The 17590-nt window shown below is 35.4% G+C and overlaps 2 protein-coding genes across 7 annotated transcripts; one reads left to right on the top strand and one right to left on the bottom strand.

Moving 5' to 3' along the window:
- Positions 1-1590: 1590 nt before the first annotated feature.
- LOC145100382 (uncharacterized) lies at positions 1591-6140 on the bottom strand. 6 transcript variants are annotated; one of them, XM_079037681.1, is made up of 11 exons: positions 5179-6140; positions 4903-5068; positions 4706-4823; positions 4055-4204; positions 3802-3979; positions 3395-3575; positions 3069-3202; positions 2753-2982; positions 2522-2569; positions 2206-2320; positions 1591-1797 (listed from the first exon to the last, which is right to left on the bottom strand). In XM_079037681.1, the coding sequence occupies exons 5-8, from the start codon at positions 3816-3818 to the stop codon at positions 2931-2933; spliced, it is 384 nt and encodes a 127-aa protein (XP_078893807.1). In that variant the 5' UTR covers positions 3819-3979; positions 4055-4204; positions 4706-4823; positions 4903-5068; positions 5179-6140; the 3' UTR covers positions 1591-1797; positions 2206-2320; positions 2522-2569; positions 2753-2930. The 6 variants fall into 6 exon arrangements, with proteins under 6 accessions (XP_078893807.1, XP_078893804.1, XP_078893805.1 ...); XM_079037678.1 differs by having other exon boundaries at positions 1593-1797; positions 3851-3979; positions 4903-5010; XM_079037679.1 differs by having other exon boundaries at positions 1593-1797; positions 2293-2320; positions 3851-3979.
- A 623-nt stretch (positions 6141-6763) lies between these two features.
- On the top strand, positions 6764-9629 carry LOC145098886 (uncharacterized). Its single transcript, XM_079036481.1, has 4 exons — positions 6764-7375; positions 7729-8045; positions 8321-8487; positions 8938-9629. Exons 1-4 carry the CDS (start codon positions 6764-6766, stop codon positions 9627-9629), a joined length of 1788 nt encoding a protein of 595 aa, XP_078892607.1.
- Positions 9630-17590: the final 7961 nt, after the last annotated feature.

Below are 17590 nucleotides of genomic sequence, written 5' to 3' on the forward strand. Positions count from 1 at the left end.
AGTTTTATTTTCTTAAATCTCCCTTTCTAATAAATAAGTAGGATGAATCTCCTAATGTCATGTGTCAACCTCTAACAACTCCTAATCAGTTACACATGCCACATGTCACACTTTTTCTATTCATTTTTACATTTAATTCATTTCAAATTTCAAATTCCAATTTCCTTTTATTCATCTACATTTACTGATATTGAATATTGATATTGAAAATTTCAAATTCCAATTTCCTTTTATTCATCTTTTTGTTATGCCATCCATTTTGAAATCCCTGAAAACTAGCCAACAATTTTGTTAACATAAACCCAATATATCTTACATCTATATAATATACCTTCCATATCAACATTACAGTATATTATGAATTATGAATTATGAATTATGAATAAGAGAATATATATTAGGAATATGTATATTAAATATAATGCAAAATTGAATGAATTTCATGTCACCAATGTTATATAAATTACAACACAGAGACCGATTTTAACACCATTGCTTTTTTTTTTTCTCTCTGCATTTTTTTCTCCTCCTGCAATTTCATACTACAAGGTACTATAAATCCATTCTTTTCCTGTTGCATAACATTTCAATAACAAAACATTAATAAAGACTATTTCAGCCATATTCAACCGATTTTAACACCTTTGTTGTTGCGGGTAGTAAGACATTTTCTTATTTTCCTTTAAAATTCCGTGAATTTGGTTGTTTTTGGTTTAAATTGTTTGTTTCTAAACAAATTTTCGGATGGATTTATGTTATATGGATGAATTTGGTGGTTTTTGTTTTAAATTGTTTGTTTCTTGAACTAATTTTCATTTATGGTGGAATGGAATCATAAATGAATGGAATGGACAAGGGAATGGATCATTACATTCCTTTATATACCAAATTAATTTCATTTGGTATTCTAACTATACATAATAAACGACACATTTCAAACTGACTCATTCCATTCCTTCACTACTAGAAAAACAGTCTTTTACAACGCGCAATGTGTGTCATAAAACGCTCAGACGACGCGCAAATGCGCGTCAAGAAAGGCCCTATCATAACGAGAGACGACACGCATTTATGACACGCAATGCATATCATTAAAATCCCTGTCAAGAAAGGCCATGTCATAAATGAAGATGACACATTTTTGCGTATGGTAAATTTAAATGTTTAAAAAAACAAATTTATATATTTATTAATTTTTAAATTAAATTTGCATTTAATTTCTCATAATAGAAAATAAAATACCATATACAAAAAATACAATCAATTGCATAATATAAAATAAAATTTCATACTCAAAAAATAAAATAAATTGCACAAATTATAATGTCATACAAAGAATCATTCAAATGTTAAACAAAAATAATACATTTCTAACATGGGTTATACATTCCTATAAAACTAACAAATAATCATACAACTTTGTTTCTTACTGGAAACATTTCAACCCATTCTGCACCACTTTTAGGGATGTTGTCATTATTAGCTGATGAGTTGTTCTCCAAAGAAGCAACACCTTCACTCTTAGTAGAAGAATCTGTGGTTTTAAATTTTAATTAATAAATGAATCTTGTTTATTAAATATAACAAAAAAGAAAGTTCACAACAATAAAGAAACATAATATCCAAAACTCTATTTATTTGGCAATGGAAATGAAAAGAATTACCTTTTTTAGTTACTGCATTTGATTGCATGGGTAAACCAGAGATCCCATCCACATATCCAAGACAGAGTTCATTGAGACTCTTGATGGCAGAATCTAAATCATTTCCACTCTTTTCTAGTGCTTTCTCTGGTAGCTGAAAACACAGTTTGTTTCTTTTCAAATAACATTCATACACCATAACATAGAATAAAATTAATGTGATTTGAAGTTTGAACATCACTAGACATCATACATCATAATTCACAAATATTATAAAATGTATTTAAGTGAAGTGGATCTGATTCAGGCCAGACAACAAACACATACAAAGAAATTATGCATCTCAAATGCCACCATGGGAAGGAACTTGAATATAAACCTTGTGCTTTATATCTATCAGTAATGTTATATATTTTGGAACCATATTGGAAGAGAACAATAACATATATTAGGTTAAAGGAAGAGAAAGGAAATGAATCCGTAATATTGTATTTTCTATTGGGAAGAAAGTATACGAAAGCCAAATTTTTAAGATTAATAAGTAACTTGAGGGCCAAAATACCCTTGTGTACATGAAAAATGAGTGGTCTTAACGACTGTTATGGTGAAGGACAGACAGTGGTCTTAACGGCTGTTATTCGTTCCTGACCTTCATCTGCATCTGTTGGACTCATGCCCTGAAAAGGGTATTTCAATATTCACCTTCTTAAAAGTTCAAGCATGCATGTGTTATGTGTAGTATAATTATTAGGAAACTAAATGGCAACAATTCTATAAATAAACATTGGGATCACATGAAGGAAGTAAGTTCAAGACACATCATGTGCATGGTGGTTTTTTGATTATACAACATCAAAGAAGAAGTCTGATGCCCTTACCCTATCTTGCATCTCCTGCTTAATCTGCCCTAGTTCTGGCCTCAAACTCTATGTGCAAGATGCGAAAAAATCAATACTACTTTCGAATAGACTATTATTAACAATAAAGAAGATAACTCAATCACATGCAACCACACAGCAAAAAAGATAAAAATAAAATCACGAGTCAAAGAAAGCCAAAAATAAGAGATGGACATATATATATATATATGTAGCCGGAATAGAGCTCACAGATAACTTTAAGGTAGCCTTGAGCTGATTAATCATGAGTGGAATTGACAAGGTTCTAATTGTGGTGATGAACCGAATTAGATTATACTGTGGGTTCCTCCAGTAAGACCAATGTTGTTTCCACAAACAAGCTTTACATTGTATGATAAACAATGTACTTGGTTTGGAAAAAGAGATCCTATGAGCCACTTGGGGGCATACTAAGCTCCCTTATTAGTTCTTGGTTGTCTCTGAAAACATCACATAACATCCATTAAAACATATTAGAAATACACAAGGAAAACAATCATATGAGAAATAAAGATTTAGAACTTACTGATAACAGGTGGAGTTGGCATAAATCTGAGCATAGTCAACATTATGTTGATTTTCGACTGAAGAAGAAGTCACCTCCAAAACCCATGTAGCAGGATTATAACCATTCTTGATCCTTGGAACTCCTCGAATAGCCTACAAGAAGTAACTTTGGTGAATGAATATCATTTTGTTCACAATAACCACTAACACGAGCAAATGTTGCAAGTTCCCTCCAAAACAAAAATGATTAGCAATGATAGCCCATTGCAGTTTACATGCAAGAAATCATTTTTGAGACAAAGGAAACAGAAGTCAACTAGAGTCATAGAAGATAGAAAAATGTACCTCATCCAACATCTTCTTAAAAAGCTTAAGAGCTTTTTTAGGGCCTACAGAAGGTGACAATTTGGCAGGTATATTCGACCCCTTCAAGTAAATAGTATCATTGAGCACATTTGAGGTAGTATCTTGAACTTTGCTTCGATCATGTATGACTCCTACTGTTCCCACAACCTTTTCACTGTGCCTATAATGTATTATAAATGAGCATTAGCTTACATGAATTTTCTAAATAAAAGAATTATGGTAAGTTTGGTGTTAAAGTTGATCGTTGTATAAATTTGTCTTTGTGTTCATGAATAAGAGACAAATAGGAACAACACTGGGAAAAGTTCATTAAGTTTTTATGTGAGGTAAAAAAGAAACATAAACTTAAAAGAAAATAATATATAGACATAGGGTAAGTGTCGAACCATTTACATAATGACATCTAGAGCATATCACCACCTTTTTACTACTTACCATAGCAGTACACCTTTTAACTGCCTGGTTATAAATTCCATTCTTCCTCAAATGGTCCAAATTTGGATTTATGATCCTCTTTAAGAAGTTTACACGTTCTGTCTCCACCAACAGTATGCAAGAACAAGACTGAAAAGGAAAAACCATGTAAATGGGGAAGAGAAGGGGAAAGGGAAAAGCAAACATAAATTACAGCTACAATACCTTGCATATGCACTTCAAAATGTCCACAGCATGAGACATATATCCAACATTGTAAACTGGCAGCACAAGTGGCAGGTAACAAAAGTGACTAGGCCAAGTATGAGAATCCCCATGGCATGTCTCACATGTGCCGAGCTTGTTTGTAGGACCCTGAGATACCAAAAAAGATGCTTTTCTTAAACCAGCAGCCAATTAGAAGATGCATGGACCATTGTATTTGGAACCCAATGGATCTACATAAAGAAAACTACAATTGTCTTATTTTTGGAACATAATATTGGACACCATAATAATTTTAGGAAGTAATAAAAAAGAAAGACTATATATGGAACAGAAGGAAATACTAATCAGCTGCAAATCTCAAGCATCTGTTGTGCTTTCAACAAAGCTTTGATGTAGAAATATTCACAATAATCAAGCCTTCCAAACTAGACTAGTGTAGTAATGGCACGAATATACATCTAAAAACCCATTAGTTTAACAGATGGAAACTCTTTTTAATTGTTACCATACAAAATCAAGCTCATGGAAATAATTCACAAAAGAGCCATTATATGTCCTTAAAACTCCAAGCAATCAATTGAGTTCTTGTAGTCTAAAAATGATACTTAAATAACTTTGGAAAGATCTATATACAGTCATAGTAGGTACCTTGAGTTAGAAATTTCTCATCATCCAATGGGATGTAACCAAGCACCGATCCATTATGTAGAAGGTTCCCTGAAATGGAGAATTTGACATTGATGTCCTAGTCCACGGAGGGCCAGAGCTACAAACAAAAGGATTTCCGAAATTAATTCTCCAATACATTTATTTAATTAATAGAAAAATTAGAGTCTTAATTTTACATTTACAGAGAAACGACATGGTTGAATACTTCAGTGAGCGATTTTCCGAGTTTTCTTTGAGTTTCCTTCGATTAACTCCAATTTGGAGTCAAATCGATATCGATTCAACTAGATAATACCAATTTCAATTTCAATTTCATGTACTCTGTTGTTTACTTATCCAGATCTAGTTATGATGATGACATGTTAAAAGCCATGTCGCTAAGAAATTGATGATACGAGCATCATACCAAAATTTACAAACAAAATTGATAAAAGATAGAGATCGTAACAGACCTCGAGAAGTGAACAATTGACCGTCTGATTGAATTCATCGAATCTTCCTTCTCTTTCTCTGATGAAATTTATTAGGTCAAGAGCTTGAATGCGAACTATCATCATAGTCGTTGGCATTGGGCGGTGAATCGCCATCACAGTTCTCCATAGGTTAGCAATTTTAGGATTTGGGTTTGCTGCAGCGGAAGCATGGAGGAGTCGACTTGTCATTGGACAAGAAGGTAATAGCCACGCTCTGCGTAGGGTCAAGGAGCAGAATGATGAGAAGAGGGATTACCGATGATATTACTTGTGTAGGTTCAAGGAGCAGAACGACAAGAAGGTAATAACATACGACTAGGGAAGGAAGGATGTGAAAGCATAAAAGGTAAGACCTAGGGTTCTGGTGGGTTTGCTAAAGTTAAAAGGCCAGATTGAGTGAATGAAGGTGAAGTGTTGATTGAGTTTTTAAGGTTCAATGGCGGTGGCGGTAGCGATGGCTTAGGGTTTATAGAGAGAAGGAAGGAGTGAATGAAGGGAGATACTGAGGAGAGAGGGTAGACGCGGGGTTCTTCAAAATTTTAGAATTTCAGACAATTTTGTTTTCCCCCTTTAAAAACGCGCGTTTAAGAAAAAAAAATATAAAGTGACATTTGAAGAAGATACACATTTAAGATAAGCGCCCTCCGTGTTTGTATTTTTTTCTTTGACACTAATTTCAGGGCACGGACAAATGCGTGTCCTCTATCCTTCAAATTTTAGAAGAGATGACATTATTTTTAGGGCGTGCTTTTGCGTATCGTAAATCACTGCGTGTCATTGTTTGCGCGTCGTAAAAGGCTGTTTTTCTAGTAGTGTTTCAACCCAACATAACATGATACTAGACCATTCCATTCCTATTTGTAATTCCATTCTATCATACTAACTCATCGCTTAAACAAATGAATGCTTTCAAACCAAAAACTATAAAAAATATGGTATTTTTACCTAACCGAATTATATATTCCGAGTTTTTATCAAAACATGAAAAGTTTTTTTTTTTGGAAAATTTGATACCATGACATATTGTATGCATGAAATTATCATGATATCACATGTTTTAGATAGAATAATAAAACATACAAATCCCTTTCTCAAAATGCAAGTCTATGCTTTAGAAATGTTTGCACATCACTTGTATAATGCTAGTGGGATAAAGGATACCTAACCATTAGTATCATCTTTTGAGGGCCAAAGTATTTTTTTTATTTCTATAACCAAGTTATAGGCGAATTATACAAGTTTCTCTAATTGGATGACGTGATTGGAAACCTCTTGTGATAAAGGTCACCTAAGCAAGAGTGTTCCAAGGCATAGATGAGACCAAACATGTCAAATTAACAAATGGATTGTTGAGGGTCTCATAAATCTAGGAATTACAAATTAATTAATACAAGCTATTTACCTTACTAAAATCGGGTAAACGGGATAAAGGATACCCAACCATTTATTTGATTTGTAACTTGGATCCTAGACTTTAAATAAATAATGTTTTTTTTGGAAACAAAAGGGCTATTGTTATTTAATGAATTAAATACTACATGAAAACTTTGTTAAGCTTTTGTAGATGGCTCTACCAATTACTGTAACACATCACCCAATGAACATTTGGTTAATTCTTGACAAAGAAAAGATCAACCACTCCAACTTTTTGGATTGGCACGGAAATTTAAAAATCGTTTTGAAACAAGAAAAGAAAGACTATGTCCTTGAAAACCAAACTCCTAATGAACCACCTGCTCTCCCAAAGGTTGCACATGATGCATGGCTAAAGCATATAGATGATTCACTTGATGTTTCATGTCTTATGATTGCCTCTATAGTTCTCGATCTTTTGCGGGATCTAGAACACTACACTTCCTTTGATATGATTGAACATCTCAATGAGATGTTTGGTAAACAAGCTAGAACCGAAAGGTTTGACACTATGAGAGCAATTCATTCCATGAAAATGGAGGAGAATGGGAATGTGAGCACACATGTTCTCAAGATGGAAAGTTACATGGATCAATTGGAGAGATTGGGATCTCCATATCCACAAGACTTGGCTATAGATATCATTCTGAACTCTTTGCTAAAGTCTTACAATGCTTTCATCATGAACTACAAAATGAATGGGTGGGAGAAACCTATCTCTGAGTTGCATGGGATGCTGAAAATTGCAGAAAAAAAATCCCAAGTAAAACATCCCAAGTGCTCATGATTATGGAAGGAAAAGTCAAGAAGAACAAAGGCAAGAACTTGAAGGGAAAGCCACATGTTGGAAAAGGCAAAGGAGAGAAAGTTTCCTAAAACCCACTACCCAAAAAGAAGGAAAAGGTTGCCAAAGATGACACATGCTTTGAGTGTGGAGTTGTCGGACATTAGAAAAGGAATTATCCTAAGTATCTTGCAGAGTTGAAGAACAAGAAGGTCGGGGAAGGCCATTCATGTATATCTATTTTCATGATTGAAATGGGATTATTTACTTTTTCATCAAACACTTGGGTATTAGATTCTGTTTGTGGAACTCATATTTGTAATTCATTATAGGGGCTCAGAAAGAGTAGGGAACTGAGGAGAGATGAGATGGTATTGTATGTGGGAAATAGAGCATGGGTTGCAATCCTAGAAATAGGACATGTGGATTTATGTTTACCATCTGGTTTGTACTTAACATTAAACAGTGTGTGTTTGATCACCTCTATTACTAGAAATATTGTATTAGTTTCCCGTTTGAGAAAATCTGGTTATGATTTCAAATTTGTTGATGATAACATTCACTCCATCTTGAAAGGAATCTTCTGTTTTGAGGCTAGACTGATAAATGGAATTTATGAACTAAACCTAGATGAAACCTCAAACAATAAGTACCTTTATCATGTTAACACCAAAAGGCTCAAACCATATATGAACTAAACATATCTATGGCATTGTCGCCTTGGACATATAAACAAGAAAGGCATATATCAACTCAAAAAGAGTGGACTTTTGGGGGGAAATGACACTGAGTAATTTGACATATGTGAATCTTGTTTGTGTGGCAAGATGACAAAATCCCCTTTCTTTGGAACAAGTGAAAAGGCAAGTGTTTTTTAGGCCTCATACACATTGATGTATGTGGACCTTTTAAAACAACGTCTAGATATGGTGAGAGATATTATATCACTTTCACTGATGACTACAGTCATTTTGGTTATGTGTATTTGATGAAACATAAACATGAAGCATTTGAAAAGTTTACATTGCTTCAAAGTGAAGTTGAAAATCAAGTCGACAAAACAATCAAACTCCTTCGTTCGGATAGAGAAGGTAAGTGCTTGAGCCAGGAGTTCCAAGACCATCTAAGAAGTCGTGGGATTATCTCACAACTCACTCCACCTAGAACACCACAACTTAATGGTGTTTCTAAGAGGAGAAATCAAACCTGACTTGATATAGTTCGATCTATGATGATTCGAAGTACCCTTCCTTTATCATTTTGGAGTTATGCTTTACTCACTGCAATCCATATCTTGAATATGGAACCAACTAAGAAGGTAGAGAGAAAACCTTATGAGATGTCATATGGAAGACCTTCATCCTTATCTTACATGAAAGTTTGGGGATACGGGGCTTATGTTAGACAAGAGACTTCCAGCAAACTTCATCCTAGATTTAGCAAATGCGTCTTTGTAGGATATCCTCAAGATTGTTTAGGATATTACTTCTGCATCCCTAGCGAGAATAAGATCTTTATTTCATGAAAAGGTGAATTCTTAGAAAGCAAGTTTCTAATGGATGAGGCAAGTGGGAGGCGTGTGGAACTTGAACAAGATCAAGAACGTCAACCCGATGCATCTTTAGTTGGCACTAGTACTAAACAAGAGGTTATTGAAGATGAACAGATCACTATCCTTCAACCTACTGAAACACAAGGTGTTCGCAGATCTAGTAGAATTGGTCATGAACCAGAGAGATATGGATTTCTCATTGATGAGTGCTTCATAATGATAAATGTTTTTGAGTCGTTCAGCTACCATTATGCAATGATAGATTCCGAAGTTGCCAAAAGGCTTGAAGTCATGAACGTAGAGATGCAATCCATGAGAGAAAATCAAGTATGGGACTTGGTTGATCTTCCTCCTAATAGCAAGACTATTGGAAGTAAGTGGGTCTTTAAGAAGAAGACTGAAATGGATGGCAACTTACACACATTCAAAGCAAGATTGGTTACTAAAGGATTCACTCAAACTCATGGGGTTGATTATGATGAAACCTTTTCACCAGTCGCTATGATTAAATCAATTAGGATACTACTTGCCATAGCTGCATTTTATGACTATGAGATATGGCAAATGGATGTCAAAACCACTTTTCTAAATGACTACTTGGACGAAGATGTCTACATGGATCAGCCCGAAGGTTTTGTCGACCAAAAGCGTCCTAATAAAGTATATAAGCTCAAGAGATGAATTTATGGGTTAAAGCAAGCATCTCGCAACTGGAATCATTGTTTCGAAGATGAAATCACAAAGTATGGTTTTATTAGAAATGAAGATGAATCTTATGTTTACAGGAGAACTAGTGGGAGCTTGGTGACATTATTGGTCCTATATGTGGATGACATATTGATCATGGGAAATCACATTCCAACTTTACAAGGTGTAAAGACTTGGATTGGAAAGTGTCTCAATGAAGGACCTAGGTGAGGCACAATACATTCTTGGAATCAAAATATATAGAAATAGATCAAAACGATTAATAGGTCTAAGCCAAGGTACATATATTGAGAAAGTATTGAAACAGTTCAATATGGAAAACTCTAAGAGAGGATTTGTACCCATGGAACATGTAATTGTACTAAGTTCATCTCAATGTCCTAGCATAAAGGTTGAGCTAGACAAGATGAAAGATATTCCATATGCTTCTAAAATTGGATCCATCATGCATGCCATGAATTGTACAAGACCTAATCTTTCTTATGCTATGAGCATGGTAAGAAAGTTCCAACAAAATCCATAGGAGAGTCATTGGAGAGTTGTGAAGAGCATCCTAAAGTACTTACGAAGAACTAAGGATTTGTTCCTCGTCTATGGAGGTTAGGAAGAAAGCTTAAGTGTAAAGTGCTACATTGACGCTTCCTTCACACCTGATCGAGATGATTGCAAATCGCAATCAGGATATGTGTTCATTATCAATGGGGTGAGGTATATTGGAAAAGCTCCAAGAAAAGTGTTGTTGCACAATCCACTACAAAGTCAGAATACATTGTTGCTTCTGAAGTTGCATAAGAGGTTGCTTGGATGAAGAAATTCATTAGGGGTCTAGGGGTAGTCCCTACCATTCAGGACCCCCTAGACGTTTTTTGTGACAATAAGGGTGCTATTGCTTTGGCAAAAGAACCCCGAGCACACAAGAAGACCAGGCATATTAGCCACAGATTCAACTTCATTTGGTATAAAGTTGAAGAAGGTGAAATTAGTATTCACAAAGTTCACACTGATAAAAATTGGTGGACCCATTCACGAAGCCTCGTCCTCAAGAAAAACTTGAGGTACATGCTCGAGGAATAAGACTTTGCTACTCTAGTGATTGAATTTGATCTATGTATTAGTATTGAATACTAGAACATTATGTTACAACATCTATTGTAATGACTATGATATATATGGCATATGATCTTTTCATTAAATATTTGTTGTGTTAATTATTAACATGTTTAATCCTTGAGTAAATTTATTCACTCTAAAACTCCATAGCCAGTTATTATTGTGGGAGAAATAATGAAATAAGACTAATATGAAATGGTATGGTTGACAAAGCGTTGTAACTAGTTTCATAGATACTTACTAGAGAATAAGTATTGGAGTGACCCATTCAAGATCAATTCATGGATCTTTATCATGAATGATACTTTTTAAAACGTAATATCTGAATATCCTTAACATCTGAGATGCATATATGGGACTTGAGTATGGGGAACGTTATGCCTTGATGTAGTTAAAAGGTGTTCTTTTATTAGGCAATTATAAAAGTTATTATCAAGCATGATTTAAACCATACAAGAGGAATATGTAGTCAAGAGGGGATTTTCTCCTCTTATTTGTTGAGAGTTAGACAAATAAGGCATGATATAAAGTTGAACACTTATATGAGATTAACTGCGATCTATATCTCATGTTCAACAAAATGTCTGTAGAAAATGGATTAGTGATAAACTTACCTTACTCACCAATTATAGCCTTGGGGCTTATTAGTAATTGGGAGTTTATGGAATGGCACTATATCATATGTTGTTGGGGGCAGTGAAATATTGCTAGCCATTCACCACTGTCTATATCAGTTTGATATGAGTCTTGAGCAAGTGGGAGATTGAAATATCTAGTCTGATCAAGATTCATATTAAAATGATATTGCTAAATGACATATGGTCCTAAGAGTCTTTTGGCGTTTACCTAAACACAAAGATTATATTTTATAAACTTAGGGTTTATAAAATTTAAACATTTTGTCTTCTTTTTATGGGCATAGCCGAAACTAGTGTAGACTAGTTAGGTTATGGCCTTTTGTATTTGTTTAATGTAAAGAATACAAGCTAGAAGAAACACACTCATGACGTAGGGACATGCTTGCTTAAAGTGTTAAGATCTAGTGGTTATTGACTCTTCTTTATGGCTATATAAAGGTTGCACTCTTGCAACATTCTTCTTGCACTTCTTCTTGCAAAAGGCCGAGAGCCTCCTTCCCTTCTCCATCCTCTCTCTAAGGTCTTGCACTTTGAAGATATAAGTTGCTTCCATCCTCTCTTTAAGTCATAATCCTGTTTTGACATAAAGCTTAAGAGTTGTAACTAGCATTACATCAAGTTGGTACATTGTTGGTGTCTCAAGGGTTCATCCTCACTCCATCAACTTCCAAGCCTCTCCTAGAGGACTCAAAGTGCTTCAAAGGTTATTACCACTTCTTCCTTCTATGGTTGTGTTTTAAATATTTCTTTTACTTGCAAGATGATCCTTGGTGGGTAATAAATTGCTTATGGTATTTATAAAACTCAAGTCTTCCATTTGCCATTATTTGTAGTTTTTGAAACTAAGTCTTAAATAAAACCCAACAATTGGTATCAGAGCCTTAAAAGTTTTTGTTTTTTTGGAAAATTTGATACCATGACATATTGGATGCATGAAATTGTCATGATATCACATGTTTTAGATAGAATAATAAAACATACAAATCCCTTTTTCAAAATGCAAGTCTATACCATCCAACTTTAGAAACGTTTGCACATCACTTGTATAATGCTATTGGGATAAAGGATACCTAACCATTAGTATCATGTGACAACCGTCAATTTCTGGTCAAGTCAAGTTAAAAAAAAGTCAACAAGTCAAACCGGTCAACTCAATTAACCCTTGTATATTAGAGTTTACCTAATGTTTACTATTGTACAACGCACCATCTTAATACAAAGCATCGCTTAGAAGTTTCACGTGTTCAAAAAATCTACACCCAAATTAGGGTAAGTGATAAAACTACTTTGTAAAACACTATCCCATACCCTTTGAGGGCGTATAACGATCATAACAAGGCAAAACGGGGTTTACACACCTTGCATAGCAAAGCGAAACATCCAAAAAGGTCTCAAACGAAGTCTCTCTCAAATCTCTCTCGCTTTATCTCTCGCTACCACAAATCTCTCCCAAATCTCTCTAACTATGTGAAATCTCTCACAAATCTCTCTATGTATGTGAAATCTCTCCTAAATCTCTCTAAGTATGTGAAATCTCTCCCAAATCTCTCTAAGTATGTGAAATCTCTCTCAAATCTCTCTAAGTATGTGAAATATCTCCCAAATCTCTCTAAGTATGTGAAATCTCTCTCAAATCTCTCTAAGTATGTGAAATATCTCCCAAATCTCTCTAAGTATGTGAAATCTCTCCTAGATCTCTCTCAACTTTTTATAATCACTCGGGGCATCCCGACCCTTGATTTAGTCAAAAACCGCTCGAAAACGGAAGTTTATGCGAAAAACAGCCTCTTGGAGCCGAACCCTCTTAAGGAGCCAAACCTTCCCTTAGGGACCGAACCTACCCTGTGAGAGCCGAACTTGGCCCCTTCTAAACCGAACTTAGCATCCGAACCGAACATCGCATGGACCGAACCCAAGCTTCGCCTTCGCTTCCTTCCTATGTTCGCATGTGAGGCTTATCAAGACCGAACCCTCCTATCGGTTCTCATCAGACAAGCGAGCCTTACCTTCGGTTCCTCCTCCCTACCTTCGGTCCTCACCTCCTAAGAACCGAACCTTCGACCCTAAGCTCGAAATTTTGCAGATTTCGCCCTTTTTTCCTGGTTTTGCATCCTTTTAGCGTTTTGAGCATGTTTTTCATGATTTTGACGCGGGATTGTCACCCAAACTCGTATTTTAACATAAAAGACCCTAAATATTCATTTTTTTATCATATTTTGAGGGAAATCCTTGTCCAAGAATAAAATCTATTAAGTTAGATTTTGTGATAGGGTGTTGACTCTTCCATGGAGTTATGACACAAGGAACCTCCCATACCCACTCCATGTCACTATTCATTCTTTATGTCACAATTCCCATCAGCCCTCGTCAACTATTTGTCCTTTCACCAGCCCTCTCCAGCAAGATTCAATACTCAAAGATAGAAAAATCCTTATCTCTCCTCCCACTTTATTCACTCTTTCTCAAGAAGAACAAACACATCTCTCTCTCTCTCTCTCTCACTTTCTCTCTCTAAAATTCAAGATTCAAAGGCTGATCTTTGGTTTTTCCTCCACATTTGGTAACTATCTTCCTCCTACACGTAAATATTCTACTATCCTTCATCCAAATTATGGATTGCTTACACAAATATCATCATATTTGTTCATAGAACCTTCAAATCTTCAAGCATCTCCCAAGTGTTCTAGACTTGGACACTCCTTTTCTCCATCATCCATCCTAAGAGATCACTCAAGGTGAGTTCATACCCCTATCTTTTCATGTTTTTATTAAGTTTTAAGTGGGGGGAATACAAGTTAAAACACCAAGAACACAACTAAACTCATCAATCAGCCTTCATCAGAAAAGTTTAACTCCATTCACGGACTGTTTTGAACATCTTAAAGTTTTTAGTTTTAAAAACTGTTTTGGGTGAAAATAGTTCAGGTTCATACCTTTAAAATGAATACTTGCACATCTCCATATGATTTGTCTACCATTTATGGTGATTTTTACAAAACTGCCTATCATTTCATAAACGAATTCGGACCAGTCTGTAAAAATGAACATTATCACACAAGTTAGAGACTTCTACAAATCATAATAAAAATTATGGACAAACTAGACACATTTTCTAAACCCACATAATTTATGGAATCAGTTTTCGACTCTTATGATTTTTCTATAATTATTCCAAGAACAGGAACAGAAAGGATAAAACTAGCAAATTGTTAATAACTCATTTACACCTTGTAACTTGCTGAGCAAGGTGTGTAATATCATATATAAATACATTTTGGTTATATTACTTGTCTTTTTCCTCATTATAAAGGTTAACATCATATACAAAGAGGATTTCTACCATTACAAAACGTTTTCAATAAGCTATAATAGGTATAGTTTATGATTCCATTAACACAACAAACATATTTCGAAAGGTTCTATTCCCACAGAAAAAGGTTTTACACTCACGCACACTACACGTAAACTTGTTAACTTAAATTGTGAGACATTCTTCTCGGTACTCCTAAAGTACGTGATAAATTTTTTGGTAGTTATAACCAGAGTCTCTTGTAGGGAGAACATGATAGTTGTGTATAGATCTATATTGGGTTTGAAAAAACACACCCGAGCTGCATGCAACAGCTAGATCGGTAGGTCTAGGATGACAAGTGTCACTATCGTTTTCGACGCCTGAGAAATGTCGTGGCAGGTTCATAAGTCATAGTATGGTTATAGCGACTCACATAGGGAGTTAACAACACATAAAGTTTACGGGGATTTTCACAAATCAAAAAGGGTTTTATGTCGACTAAAAAACACTTTTTATATCAATAAGTATGGATATTATTGTACACTTTCGGTCATGGAATTAAAGACTACACATCACTTTTGTAAGGAAAATATTGGATTTTTCTTGGTAATACACAACTCATTCAAAGATCGGTTTCCAAACTCATCATCTAAAAAGTTTATGAACTCACCAACTTAATTGGTGACACTTTTTCAAAACTACTTGTATTCTCAGGAAATCAACGAAACCAGGTAACCACAAGCTTTTGAGGATGGGACGATACGTCGTTGAACAACTATTTTTTTATATCATGTTGTAATGAATCATTGAAATATGTAACACTTGAAACCATGTAATTCTTTTCCGATTATATTTATGATTGGTTGTATTGCTTTGATCACTATTATACTATTGTTATGATACTATACATGAAGTTTGCCACCGCCGGATGTTTCCGCCATCCTTGGTTTGGGGGTGTGACAGATTGGTATCAGTGCGTTGTTTATAGTGAAGTATGTATATCAAACCACATAAGATATACAAACTATAAATGCATTGGGACTAAAGTCTCTGATTTAAACATTTTCAAATAACTATTCTTTTAGAAATAAATAGTTTCTTGTTAAAAGTATAAGTACATACATGCATACCGGTTCAGTGTCACGTCTAAGGAAAACACAAAAGCAAAATGAGGAATTGGACACTACGAGTAGACCTTGGGATATGTAATCAGACTTGGGATGAATATAGCCTGATCAACTATATTTATCTGAGGTGTGACTAATGTATGTCGGGGTATGGTCGTGGCGAGCAACAAGCCTGAAAACTTCCCATACAAGAAAATTACTAAGAACCAAACATAACATTTAAAATACTATAGGAGTATTTTGTAATATTATAACTTATGTGAAAACTAAACAGATCCTTAATAATAGGTCTAAAGTCACTAAGTGGATACTCTAAAGTTATATATAACTTAGAGATCATAGACTTAGAATCTGTGGTCAATGCCTTACTTCCTTTTCCTTGTTTGGATGTGGACCTAGGGTAGGATCACTTATTCGAAGGTCTATCATATCTTTGTTATATGTAATTAGTATGTACTATGTCATTATAGAAGTAACTAATGAGGATCAAACCCCTATATGTAATTCTAGGAATACGACTAATATATGCTTCATACCCCTCCTATTCTCGCACGTATAACATGGAAAGATTTTACTTACCAGGTGACCCCTACTTTCCCAACCAGGGAAATGATGGACGGTTAGGAGAAGAACCCGAGGAAGACGAGGAAGAGGAATCTGAATAGGAAGAAATTGAAGTAATGATGGGTGAAGATGAAGAATCAAAAGAGGAACTGGAGGTGATCAACCCTCCGTACATAGCCAAGGTTCCCACGAACCGTCTCGACTACATCGGACCTGTGCCCCGTTGGGCAACCGTGATCGGGGGTTGGAGTCAACAACAACGACAACGATCACCATTTGGAGACCAACGAGGTTGCTATGACCTCAACCACAGGGGACCGACTGACAGAGCCCTCCCAGCGAAGATCCGGCAGATCGCGAACATCGGGGATCAAAACAAGGAGACTGCAAATCGAGATCGGAAACTACACCCTACTAAAGACACTACCATCTCACGTACCCGAAACTTGGAAAGAGACTACTATTCCAGAGACCAACTTCTTAAGAACTTTATTGCCGCACGGGCAGAGGCAAAAGAGTAACAGGGTAGACGTACGACACTCGAAGAGAGAATGGTTGTAGCCAAGCGCCGATTGGCTGAGCTGCAAGGTGCATTGATTTTGTCTCAGGCATCGTAAGGGACGGGTTGTCATGAGTAGAGTTCATACTGCTCACAAGACCTTGTAGGTTAGGTTCATGAGTATGCGTTTGTGCTACTCTATTCTACGTGTAAGCTCAACCCTGCGATTTAAGTGGTTATTCTAATCGGTGGATTTAATTGCTGTCAAAACTTTTCCTTACAATGATGTGGTGTAGACCTGCATCGAGGTCAAAATTTTCTTTGAAACTAAAATTACTAGAATCATATCAACAAAATGGGCTTGGAGCAAACCCATCAGACTCAAAGGTCTATTAAGTCTTAATCATACCACTAAGCATACATCAAATGATCGTAAGAAGGACCTAGCTTGTATCAAATTACAACGTTTCACTTGGATACATAACTACTAAAATACATGGGTTTAGTATATAAACACTTTCATTAGGAATTTCTTTCAGAACACCATAAAAATCGAAATACAATACACTTAGAACTAAGATAAACTTAGTTAGATAACTCATGACGCATAGCCCTTTCTAACGACTCATTGTCGTCTCACCATTAAACATTTTGGTTGAAAGGTGCCTTCTTCGTGGACCAATAGGGTGCGATCATACCAGCAC

The sequence above is a fragment of the Lactuca serriola genome, chromosome 4, assembly GCF_051521515.1.
Source record: "Lactuca serriola cultivar US96UC23 chromosome 4, Lser_US96UC23_V15, whole genome shotgun sequence".
Taxonomy (NCBI): domain Eukaryota; kingdom Viridiplantae; phylum Streptophyta; class Magnoliopsida; order Asterales; family Asteraceae; genus Lactuca; species Lactuca serriola.

What these genes read in the sequence shown, in the direction of transcription:
- LOC145100382 (XM_079037676.1), bottom strand. Translation starts at nt 3,891, where the DNA reads ATGGAATTTATAACCAGGCAGTTAAAAGGTGTACTGCTATG. An exon ending in TTAAGAAGATGTTGGATGAG is followed by an intron (nt 3,203 to 3,394) that starts GTACATTTTTCT and finishes TACTTCTTGTAG; the next exon opens with GCTATTCGAGGAGTTCCAAG. An exon ending in GCCAACTCCACCTGTTATCA is followed by an intron (nt 2,983 to 3,068) that starts GTAAGTTCTAAA and finishes TGATGTTTTCAG; the next exon opens with AGACAACCAAGAACTAATAA.
- LOC145098886 (XM_079036481.1), top strand. Translation starts at nt 6,764, where the DNA reads ATGGCTCTACCAATTACTGTAACACATCACCCAATGAACATTTGGTTA. An exon ending in GATGAAACCTCAAACAATAA is followed by an intron (nt 8,046 to 8,320) that starts GTACCTTTATCA and finishes AACAACGTCTAG; the next exon opens with ATATGGTGAGAGATATTATA. An exon ending in CCTTCGTTCGGATAGAGAAG is followed by an intron (nt 8,488 to 8,937) that starts GTAAGTGCTTGA and finishes GTGAATTCTTAG; the next exon opens with AAAGCAAGTTTCTAATGGAT.